Here is a 12,922-nt window from a genome sequence, read left to right as displayed (position 1 = left end):
TTCAGAGCTGGGGTCTGTTGGTTGTCATTTTCTTACAGTTGCAATGATTCTATCATTATGGCTTATATTACTTTTTTGTTGCTGTGATAAAAAAGGATGACCAAGGCAAATAAAGGAAGAGCTTATTTTGGCTTATAGTTCCAAAGGGATAAGAGTTCATGATGGCAGAGTGGAAGCAAGGAAGATTATAGAGCAGTAAGCGGAAAACTCACATCTACAAATTACAAGCACAAACCAGAAAGAAATGGACACAATATGGAGTTGTTATACTCCCAAAGCCAACCTTCGAAGACATAATTCCTTCAATTAGGCAGTACCTCCTAAACCTCCCCCAAACAACACCAACTGGGAACCAAGAGTTCAAACATCTGACCCTATGGGGGGCATTTTCATTCAAACTACTACACTGCTTTAACAAACTACCACAAGTCTAGTAGATGAGACAATACAATGTTCTCTCAATTCTGTAAAGCACAAGTCTGGTAGGCTCTACTGGCTTCTCTGCTACAAACCAGTCTACAGTCACTGGGGGTAGCTTGCAGGCTCCTTTAAGTTGCTAGAACTGCCTTATGCATCAAATTGTAGACCTGATCTTTTTTTTTTTTTTAATTGTAGGAGCTGTGTTCTGTGGTAATATTTTATTTGTGCTCTAATAAATAAAGCTTACGTGGAGATCAGAGAAAAAAAAAACAGCCACTATATTAAACATAGAAGTCAGGCAGTGGTAGCACACACCCTTGATCCTAGCATTAGGGAGGCAGATTCATCCGGATCTCTGTGAGTTCAAAGCCATACTGGGAACAAAGCCAGACGTGGTGGCACATGCCTTTAATTCCCAGCACTAGTTAACCATAGAGGCCTGGAGCTCTGTACAGACACACAGGAAGTGATAGAGCTGGGCAGAAAGAGGAAAGTGATGTAGCTGGGCAGAGAAAAGAAGACGGCAGGGACAGAAAGGATATAGGTGTGGATATACAGGAAGTAGGTCTCTCTGGAAGCTGAGGAGTTAGTAAGGTGAGGTTGGCTGTGGCTTGTCCTATTCCTCTGATCTCTCAGTTTTCACCTCAATTGAAAAACCTGGGTTTTTTATTAATAAGACGATTTAGCAATTTGTCTTACAGTGGTCAGCTGTGAGAGGCCTCCCCCAAGCCCTGCTTTACATCTTGGTGTGAGCTTAGAATCTGACTACCTCTTTTCCACCAGCCAGGAAACATCTTCTGCTTTAAGGATTTGTGCAATTTAGGCTGGGTTTATACAAATAATTCACAGTAAAGCAGAACTAAACTCTAAGTACCCTGAAATTCATTGCTTCAAGTACCATGTAAGGTGGCAGCATGAACCCACTTTTCAGGTCACAAGGCTCACAAAAGCCAGACCGCTGTAAATCACTCTGATGTAGGGAGCTCCACACCAGAGTGGGTCCTGGTAGGAAGCAAACTCTGCAAGACCAGTCTCCATTTCCTTCACAAAAAACTGCTGCTGGCCCACAGCCTGCTCGGCTGCCTAATCAACAGTTCAGGATTGGGTCTATAAAGACCAATCTCAGCTGGCCTTTCCACAGGACCACTATAAGTTCAGCCTGGGAACTCTAATCCAATACATAAACACCCAAGATGAGCTATTTAGAAGAACCAATCTTCCTTCCCTTTTCCAGTAGTGCACCAACTTGCACTCATCTTTGCATTCTGTGGGCTGCCAACTCAGTTTCCTCTACTGCACCAAAGCTTTTGTACCACTGAATTCCATGTATTGGTTGTTAGTCTTAGTTCCTGTGCTACTGGAAATCTCATTCAAAAAATCCTTCCCTGTGCTTATAAATTGAAGCATATACCTTTTTTTTTTTTTTTTTTTTTTTTTTTTTTTTTTTTTTTTTTTTTTTTTTTTTTACCAGTTTCAGGGTCTCAGGTCTTACGTTGTCCTTGATCCATTTAGAGTTGTGTGCAGAGTAAAAGAAAAGGATCCTCTACATGTGGCTATCAGTTTTCCTCACATCAGTTGTTGAAATGCTGTTTTTTCTCCAGTGTATATTGTTGGCATCTTTGAATAATATTTTTCTCAGACACAAACTAAACTAAGCTCCACAGAGGGAAATGGCCTCTAGTTGGTGACTAATAGGAGTTAAAAGTCAGTATTGATAGGTGTTTTTGATGGGGAAGGGGAATAAAAAAAAAAGGTAAGATTAAGTCATGGAGTTAAATGCTATCAAAACATATCAATAAGCAGTTGGTAATAGTCTACAACACTATGGTTAATTTTTAAGATCCAAGATTGTAGAATTGATCTGCAAATAGAATTAATAAACTCTGGATAAGAAAAACTACATTTAACTCCTTGGTATTAATAATTAAGGATCCAAGGTTCGTGTCTTTACATGGAAATCATAAAGGGCAGGCTGGAGAGGTGGTGGTCCAGAGGTTAAGAGCACTGGCTACTCTTCCAGAAGTCCTGAGTTCAATTCCCAACAACCACATAGTAGCTCAAAACCATCTGTAATGAGATCTGGCTCCCTCTCCTGGCCTGCAAGCATACATACAGACAGAACACTGTATACATAATAAATCTGTAAATAAATAGACAGATAAATAAAAAGAAAACCTAAAGGGCTGATTTATCTTTCACTGAAACCAATTCAGACAGAGAGGAAAGATTAATTTTGGTTGCTTCAGAAGGTTCTGTTCAAGGTGATTTGGCAGCAGAGCCTGTGATAAGGGAGTCTTCACAGAAAGAAACCAAAGCCTGGCACAAGACTTAGCCCCTAACGATATAACCCCAATGACTTACTTCTTATAAATAAGGCTTACCTCTTGAAGTTTCTAGAACCTTCCAAAAGTGCACCACTATGTGGGAGCCAATGACTGAACATATGAGCCTGTGAAGGACATTTCATTCTCAAATCCTAACAACGATAAAGTACTGGATATTAGGAGACATTTTAAGGTGTTAGGAAACAAAAACTGCTGGGTGGTGGTAGCGCACAACTTTAATCCCAGCACTTAGTAGGCAGAGGCAGGCAGACTGAGTTCAAGGCCAGCCTGGTCTACAAAGCTAGTTCCAGCACAACCAGGGTTACACAGAGAAACCCTCTCTCAAAAAATAAAATTAAAAAAAAAAAAAGGAAAAGAAAATAAAAATTGAAAACAGTAACTTAAGTTCTAATGAGATAATCACACATTTCAAAGGGGAAATTTGCAAAAGTTTTTAAAGCAGCAATGTATAAATAAAAGGTAGATGAAAAATGATATACTACTTCAAAGTATAAACTTTTTTTAATTTAGATTTTACATGTAAGTAAATTACATTTCTTTGCCTGCATGTGTGATGTGCACCATGTATATACATGGTGCCAGCTGAAGTCAAAAGAGGGCACTGTATCCCCAGGAACTGGAGTGAGCCAGCATGAAGTACAAACTTTCTAAACTCACTCATTAAAAGTGTTTCAAATTCCATTTCAACTTGCCACATTCACAAGAGAAAAATACCAACTCCTGGGTTAATTAATTGCCCATTTATACCACGACCTCCCAAACAGTGTGTAAAGGAAGATTACTATAGATATGTATAATGGCACTCAAAATGATGACATACTTTAAAGAAAAGGAACTGGCTAACTGGGCATGCAGTTGGAAGAATGAGGTAGGGGGATGGTTTCATGCCAACATGGCTGCATACCAGTTGGAGGGAAAAACCAAACAGACTACAAAAGAAGATTCATAGTAAAATCACAGCACTGTATAAAACAAAATAATCTGAAAGAAGTTATAACAAAATAAGGTATGCCCCTCAAAGTGGTAATAAACTAACAATAATTTTTATTCTTTTTACTTCTGTCTTCTGAAGTTTCTACAATAAACATGTTTTACAAGACAAAACAATACAACAATTAAAAAACATTTAGTTTTGAAAGAGGGTAAAATAATAGGCTTTGAAGTGGTATTAGATAAAATATTAATGGAAAACATTCCAGACCCCTAGAAAAAAAACACTTAACATCTTCTGTTTGGAGTGGGGGTGCTACATCCCTGATACCAGATTACATTTTGCTATTTCTAAACATGTTTTTATCAGTTAATTTTGATAGGGAAAAAAAAAAAAAAAACACACAAAATAGGTTACAAACCAGCACAAGTTAACGTGGCTTAGTTTTTGGTACCTTTGGTAAGATCTTAACTCTATCTAAGCCAAGTAAGCAATACTGTTTCAAATGTAAGCCAGACAACACTTAGCAAAGTTTATTATTACCAAACTGAAGTTCTAATCTGAACTCACTTAGAAATAAAAGGTCATTCTATTTAAATGAAATAAGCTTATACATCACATAATAATTGGAAGGCAAATACAACATACTAATGTAAGATATATCAATCAGTAGTTAATGTTATCATTCTAATCTGAGGCATAGAATTCAGGATATACTCCACAATACGAGTAGCACGCTCCAAGCTTCCTATGCTAAAGGCAAAAGGACTGGACTATTAGATGTCGGATTCTCCTTTCAATTGCTATGTTCACATTCCACAACCAAACATTCCATTCCACTTTTCATAAAGCTCTAAGTCTTTTGGAGACACGCTAGGTCGCACAGTTCTAAAAGCATTTTCAAAATCAATATAAGCTATTGGTCGAACTTGATCTGGGCTTATGGTAGCAATGTCAGCAGCGTGTAAACTGCGAATAGGACCAAGAGAAGCCTCTCTGCAAAGCTGTGTCATATCTGCGCCAGAAAACCCATCAGACTGCTGCACCACCAGTTCAATTTCTTCATCACTGAGGTAACACTGCTCCTTGGACATGAGATTAACTACTATCTGTTTCCTGGCTGAAGGTTCTGGGAGGGGAATATAAAGTCTTTTCACCAACCTTCTCCGAGCAGCCTCATCAATCTCTTGGGGCCGATTTGTGGCTCCCACCACGAGAATACGGTCTTCAGAAGATGTGGTCGCTCCATCTAACTGAACTAAAAATTCTGTTTTAATCCTTCTAGAAGATTCATGTTCACCATCTCCTCTTTGAGACAATAAAGAATCAATTTCATCAATAAATATCACAGCTGGCTGCTGACACCGTGCAACAGCAAATAACGCACGGACCATTTTCTCCCCCTCACCCACCCACTTAGAAGTCAAAGACGAAGCAGAGATGCTGAAGAATGTTGCTCCAGACTGACTAGCAATGCACTTGCCAATCAGAGTTTTACCAGTCCCTGGAGGGCCAAAGAGTAGAATTCCTTTAGGAGGCCCTCGTAACCCGGTAAAGATATCTGGCCTCATCATAGGCCACACAACGATTTCCTTTATTGTGGCTTTGGCAAATTCTACTCCAGCAATATCTTCCCAATGTACTGGAGGCCCATGGTCCATAATTTCATTCATAATCAGTTCAATCATCCTTGGCTCCACATTCTTCAGACGGTCATCAATGGGGTGTTCTAGTTCTGCAGACACGGCTTTAGTAGGCTTGCACTTCACTCTTGCATTCTGCTCATCTTCATCTTGCTTAGATACAGGTGGAACAAACTTTGCAAATATTCCTCTCGATTTCCCTGTTCCCAAAGACTTTTTCACACTACCATATGAAGATTTTGATGCATGCTGGGATTGGTGGCACTTTTTTTTTTGATCTGCCCATAATTGTTCTTTTGCAGTTTTAAAGGTAGGCAGGCTATTATCTTCCCTTTGGTCACTGTCTTCTGTTTTACTAGAAGCCTTATTCGGTATTGAATCAGAAAGCATGTCAATGTTGCCAGAGCCATAAAAAGGCTTCCTTTCTCGTGGATTTTCACAGCCAGAAGGAAAACAAGACAGACTGGATAAGCACATATTTGGTCCTGTGTTGGTTTTAGCAAAGCTGTGAGTTTCCTTTTTAGTACTTCCAAATAATGGTGTAGAGTGAAATTTTGCAGTGGCTGACTCCCCTGAAGGTGTTGAGGAGGTGGGACAAGTCTTAGTGCTGCTATTAGCTGCCACAGGCAGCAGAGCACTCTGAAACCGCGAAAGTCCCAGACTGCTGCCTGGGATAGCTTGGGTCCTATCTGTGTCATGAATTGAACTGGCTAAGAAGTTACCTTCTCCAGAACCTCCACAAACACTAAATTTAGAAAGCTCAAAGACAGTGGGCTCTTTACAGATGACTACTGATGCATCAGCAGGTTTCAGCATGGACTCTTTCCATTTCTTTCCAGCTTGCATCATCTCCTGTATATTATTCATTTTGAAAACATTATTTATTGACAATCTAGATTGCCACTTGTCACTGTCAGCCTGTTGAGATCCTGCCAAGGCTAAAACGCTCTCTGCATAGTTATTCAAGCTAGTTTCAACATTGTCAGAATCAATAACTGCAGAATATTTCTCTGTATACCTTTTGAACAGTTTGGTAGCACAGACCTGAGAGATCTCGGAGTTGGCCCATGCATACTGAATGCTTTGTATCTGTGCACGGTATGCATCCGCCTTCTGTCCTGGTGTACATGTGCTGGATGTAACTACAAAGTAATTCTTCTGCCATTCGCCCAGGTGTACAGACCTAGAGCTGGAAGTCTCCATGTCAGAAGTTCTATAACACAAAACAAAATAGAAGACAAATCAGTATCAAGAAGCAAATAAGAGTATAAAACTCTCTGCTAAAAAAGATACACTAGATGTATTCATAAGGTTCATTTATACAGAAATTTATTTGTAAAAGTACTATCTAGTTAATCATATATTTCAAGTACTCATGACACAAAGATACATTGTACAGTTTTCAAGATTAAGGACAACCAAATGATGACTTCTTAGATGCTAAACTGTCTTGTTTATAAGAAAATTTTCCTACAAAGAAAATACTCATCGATTTAAGCAAAAAGGATTTAAAGGTAACCAAAGAAAGGGGTGGGGAAATGTGACTCAGGTTGTAGAGTGCTTACTAATATGCCCGAATCCTTGTGTTTGATCCCCAGTACAAATATACTGGGTATAACTATGCATGCCTATATTCTTAGCATTTGAACGATGGATTCAGCAGGATAAGTTCAAGGTCACCACCCTCAGCTACACAGTAAGTTTAAAGCCAATCTGGGATACATGAAACTCTGTCCCAAAAGTTTTTGTAAACAACTTAAAGAAAGGAAGGATTTATTAAGTGATGAGTGACAGAAGAAAATACCCAATATCGACCTCTGGCCTACACACACACATACGCACATATACAAGAATATGCATAGAATGACTTAAAATCAATCAATGCCTCAATATCCCACTATCATGAGATAGGTCATATCAAAGAAACTACAGAGTTAATCTACACCAGAGATGAAATAGACTCAACAGATATTTACAGGCTGCATCCAAGAGAGAAAAAAAAGAAAAAAAAAATCTTCTCAGCAGCCAATGAAATCTTCTTTAAAATAGATCACATTTTGGGATAAATATCAAGGCTTACTAAATACAAAAGAATCAAAATAATCTCTTGTGGGGCTGAGGAGACAGTTCCTCAAGCACTGTCCAATTTGTTTTTTGAGACAAGGTTTCTTACTTGAATGGAAGCTCACCAAGTAGGTTACAGGCTGACTGGACAGTAAGCCCCAATGACCAGCCTGTCTCTGCCTCCCCAGCATGATGACAAGTACCTGCCACCAAGCCCAGCTTTCTTATGGAGGCTCTGGGGACTCAAACTTGGAGGTTGATGCTTATATGGCACATATTTCATTGAGACTGAGCTTTTACCCCAGACCAGAATTACAAGATTCCATGAAAACTTGGAGGCTGGAGAGATGGCTCAGCAGTTAAGAGCACTTGCTGCTCTTGTAGAGGACCCTGCACCCACATGGTGGCTGCTCACAACCACCTGCAACTCCAGCTCCAGGGGTTCTGACACCCTTTTCTGGCCACAACACATACATATGTACATACATACACACACACCCCTTCCTAATATATGAAGAACTGAAAACACACACACACACACATGCCCCTTCTTAATATAAAAAAACTAACCCCCAATCTTCCAGTCAAATGTGCTAATGAACTGAACAGTTCTCAAAAAGAAATACGAACAGCCAATAAATACTTGCACAAGTGTTTAACATTCTTAGTTATCAGGGAAAAGCAAATTAAAACTGTCTTGAGATTCTACCTCCCAGTCAGAATAGTTGTCATCAACAAAACAAATGAAAACAGAAGCTGTCAAGGATGTGGGGAAAGAGAAACTCTTATTCCCTGGTGGTGGGAATGCTAATTTGTGCAGTCACTATAAAAATCAACACAAATGCTTCTCAAAAGAACTGAATACTATATTCTTGGTATATACTCCAAGAATTCTAAGTCCACACACCACAGAGATGCTAGTGTATCCATGTTTATAGCTACAGTACTTACAGCAGCCAGGAAACTGAACAGCCTAGACGTCTACCAACATATGAATAGATGTATAAATACACAATGGAGTTTTATGCAGCCATAAAGAAAAATTAAATCCTAACCTTTGAAGGAAATTGGAATCAACTAAAAATCATATGCTACACAAAATAAGCCAAACTTAGAAAGACAAATACCTCATTTTCTCTCATATGCACAATCTAGATTTAGAAATTGTGTGTGTGTATACACGTGTATTTGTAGATCAGAACTAGAAGGAGAGCATGAAGAGAAGTTGTGATCTTTAGGGAGATGAGAAATAGGGCAATGAAACATGGAATAGAAAGTAGGAAGAGGGTCTGGAGAGATGGCTCAGAGGTTAAGAGCACTGACTGCTCTTCAAGAGGTCCTGAGTTCAATTCCCAGCACCCACATGGTGGCTCACAACCATCTGTAATGAGATCTGGTGCTCTCTTCTGTGTACAAAATAAATAAATAAATCTTAAAAAAAAAAAAAGAAAGTAGGAAGAGTTAGAAATTGTGTATATATGTGTGCACAGAAGTGTGCATGCATTTACATATATGTTGTAGACCATGGATTAGAAGATGATCATGAAAGGAGGTGGTGATCTTTAAGGAGGTGGGAAATGGGGCAATGGAACATGGAATAGGAAAGCAGAAAGGATCTAATGAGAAGGAAAACCGGGGAAGGGTGGGTTGGGTAGGAGGCAGCACTGAGGGGAACAAATCAGAACAAAGTTTAATGATATATATATATATATATATATATATATATATATATATGGACAACCTGAGGAAGTTTTAAATCTTAAGCATGTTTTCTAAGAAAAATACTAAGCAAGTCATTTGCAATTTCTATCTGAAGGAACCACTGTGAGAATCAGATCAGGTGAATACGAAAATCATTTGAAAACTGTTACCCAAGCTGCACAAATGTAGATACTGAGGTTGAAAGAGTTAAAGAACTTACTAGAGAGAACTCTGCTGATTATGAGTAATGCCAGAAGTCAAGTTCAAAGTTCCTTGTGAGATACTGTGTACTTCACCACGTACAGACTACTTCTTGATGCTATCAGTGCAGATGGAGCTGCATGAAACATAAATATGAATGACATATTTAATATTTTAATGATTTATCACGTATATACATTTGAAACATGATGCCACAAATCTTCAAAACTTTTCCCATTTCTCACAGTGTTAAAATTTAAAACTTATGCTGGGTGGTGGTGGCACACAACTTTAATCCCGGCACTCGATAGGCAGAAGCAGGTGGATCTCTGAGTTCGAGGCCAGCCTGGTCTACAGAGTGAGTTCCAGGACAGCCAGGGCAACAGAGAAACTGTCTTAAAAAATAATAATAATAATAATAATTAAAACTTTTGAAAGATTAACTGCAAGAACAAGCCAAATAATCTACTAGTAAAAGAGTTTTACGTCCGATTTTCCTCAAGATATTCTCATAAACCCTTTCATTTTATACAAGAATCTTGGGCCAGAGAAATGGCTTAGTATAAGAAGGCACCTGCTCTCACGTCTGCCAACCTAAGTTCTCAAGACCTACATGACTCCTGAAAGTAGTGCCCACCATCCACATGCACAGCTTCCCACAAATGTGCCCACTCACCACTAAATCATGTAAAAACTTTTTATTTTTGTAATGTAGAATTTGCCTGCACACTAGCAAGGGAAAAGTTTAAGAAAAATTTTTGATTTCCTAAGAAGTATGATGATAAAGTAAAAAGATCGTCTACATTTTAAATTTACTTCCAATTTATCTGGAAGTATAGCTTAATAACCAATACTTTTTATGTATGTGAGCTATATTTAATATAGCTTTCTAGGGGTGATGGGGGGCTGTTTGAGACAGGGTTTCTCTGTGTAGCCCTGGCTGTCCTGGAACTCAAAGACTGGCTTATCTCTGTCTCCCAAGTGCTGATACTAAAGGCATGACCTGCTACCACCACCTGGCTTAATATAGCTTTTTATGTCCCACAACGCAGTAGAAAGAATTTACCACATTATAGGTAGGCAAACATAAATCTCTACTTACAATAATAGGAAACTTAACATCTAGTAAAACTATAACTTAAATCTAAACTAGTATCAAACAAAATCAACAGCTCTGGGGCAAGCAGCCCTGCTTTCATCTGCTTTAACCATATTCTAATCTCCATTACACATCATCAGAAATAGGAAACTTAAGAGAGGTGACTTGGAAAATCACCAATTCTAGTCATTCTCAAAATTATCCTCTTCCGGGCTGGAGAGATGGCTCAGAGGTTAAGAGCACTGACTTCTCTTCCAGAGGTCCCGAGTTCAATTCCCAGCAACCATATGGTGGCTCACAACCATCTGTAATGAGATCTGGTGCCCTCTTCTGGCCTGCAGTCATACATGCTGTATACATAATAAATAAATAAATCTTTTTAAAAAAAAAAAAAAATTATCCTCTTCCACCACCATCTTTTTTATCAATATTCATCTTTTCCACTCAGTCATATCCTATAACCAGATATAGACAACCAAAAACTGTTTGTCACCACTGCTCAGTGACACAGATACTTAATTGTCTACCACTTCCAAGTTATTTTACCCTGTCTGGTCTTGATAAAACCTATAAATTATGGTTAATGAGTATGGACATCAGAGCTACATTCCAATCTTCTTAATTTTGTTAATCTTCTGACTAAGCAAGTTACTTGTCATTCAAATTGGACAGTTGGCTTCTGCAAGCAAGAACTATTTTTTATTGCATTTAGATTTTCTTCAGTACCTAGACTCTGGTATCCACTAATATAATAATGACTAAAGACTGGAGTGCCTACTATATACCAGACATCATTTTCGATCTTTACAACACTCTAATTCCTTACTGGGAAAGTAGCATAGGAATTTAGAGCACAGGACCTGAAGCCAGATCCTGGACATAAAAGCTTTACTTTTTTTAATTAACTGTATCTACTGGGGAGGGATCGGTCTAGGTCTGAAGGCAGCTTGCAGGAATTGGGTTTTCTCTTTTCACCACATGGGTCCCCGAGCTCAAAAGCTTTTACCGGCTAAACCATTTCCCAGGCCTGGGATTTTCTTTCAGCAATGACTTGGAGTATATCTCTTAAGCTATGTGTTTCCACCTAAAAAGGAGGGAAAAAAAAAAAAAGCAGCGTGAAACTTCGGCTGACAGATTTTTTTTTTTTTTTTAATTACTGGAAGCATTACGAGTCCCCAGAACTTAGAAATATCGGATAAGAGATTGTGAATTATATTATTCCTTCCCTTTGGAAGTTTCCCTCCGGCCACAGTGACTGTGCATGGCCTGGAACCAGCTACCTAATCACAAGTGACAAACATCCCTATCCCATAGGCTTGGGGTCAGAAGTGTGTTTGATTTCCAGATAATTAACACATACATTAGGTAGGGGACGCCATCCTAAACACAAGACTCACAGATACTTAATATATGCCTTAGCCACATAACCAGAAGGTTTAACTGTAGATATTTTAAATAATAAATAACTCTGAGCGGGATTGAATGGAAGAGGGGGCGGGGGGGGAAACGGTTTCACGATGTGGAATCTTTCGGATTTTCGGATGAGGGAAATTAACCTGTGAGTACTGCTGAAAGCACGGTCCTGAAAGGGAGTCAACGGAGGCGGCAGACCTGCTCCGGCCCTTCCTTACAGTCGTAGCGGGAGGCCGCCGCGGCCGGGCTGACCCCAAGCCCGTCCCGCCCACAGGCACGTCCCTCAACCCCAGGCGCCGCCGCCGCCGCCGCCGGGAGAGAGCGCCTCGCCCTAGGCTTCCCAAGACCACCCTCTCTGACAACCCGGGCCAAAAAAAAAAAAAAAAAAAAACCGCCGACGTGGCGACCACAGCCTCGGCCCGCGGCCCTCACGGAAACCAGCCGCCTGCCAACGCCCCCCGCCAGCGATCCCTGCCGGGTCAGCAACCACCGAAAAGCGCGCCCTTCGCAGGGCGCCTGCGCGGCTGTGACGTGCTCCGCCAGCGCCGCGCCTGCGCGTAGGGAGGGCCGAGGCGGGCGCGGGCGCGCGCGCGCGAGGGCGGGGCCGCGGGAGGCCTGGCGGGCGGCGCCCAGGCCCGGGCGCGGGAATTCGGACTTCCCGCCCACCGTCTATGTGGCCATGGTCTTTGTTCCCGCGCCGTGGCCATAGTTTTTTTTTTTTTTTTTTTTTCCCTAAGCACGCCATTGGCTTCCCTTTCACCTCGGGTTGATGAGGTTCTTTTTGCAGTGCTGAACGCTGCAAAATTAGGGAAGGGCGGTGAGAGGGGAAAGAAAACGCGCAGGATTGCAGAGAGCAGGACTCCCCTGGGACAGGAGGCGCCTCCAGGCCGCCAGACCTGAGCCTGCCCGCAGCTGCGACTCTCCAGCCCTGTCTAGTTCACCAGCCGCTAGCAAATAAGTCTCGAATTCAGACAGCTTTGGTAAAGATTACAGCCTGCATTAGACTTAATACCAAAATTACCAAAGCAGTAGCTGGCGGGGTTCCAATATGAACTAAAACGGTTTATGTTTGTTACTAATCATAAAAAACACATATTGACAAGCT

General features: G+C 40.5%; 1 protein-coding gene across 1 annotated transcript; it reads right to left on the bottom strand.

Annotated features, from left to right (window-relative positions):
* Nucleotides 1-3,792: 3,792 nt before the first annotated feature.
* Fignl1 (fidgetin like 1) lies at nucleotides 3,793-11,439 on the bottom strand. Its single transcript, XM_059275434.1, has 3 exons — nucleotides 11,411-11,439; nucleotides 9,325-9,441; nucleotides 3,793-6,552 (listed from the first exon to the last, which is right to left on the bottom strand). Exon 3 carries the CDS (start codon nucleotides 6,540-6,542, stop codon nucleotides 4,506-4,508), a length of 2,037 nt encoding a protein of 678 aa, XP_059131417.1. The 5' UTR covers nucleotides 6,543-6,552; nucleotides 9,325-9,441; nucleotides 11,411-11,439; the 3' UTR covers nucleotides 3,793-4,505.
* Between the last annotated feature and the right edge of the window lie 1,483 nt (nucleotides 11,440-12,922).

This window comes from Peromyscus eremicus, chromosome 10 (genome assembly GCF_949786415.1).
Source record: "Peromyscus eremicus chromosome 10, PerEre_H2_v1, whole genome shotgun sequence".
Lineage (NCBI taxonomy): Eukaryota > Metazoa > Chordata > Mammalia > Rodentia > Cricetidae > Peromyscus > Peromyscus eremicus.
The sequence above is the reverse complement of the archived record's forward strand: the minus strand, read 5'-3'. Positions and strand labels throughout refer to the sequence as shown.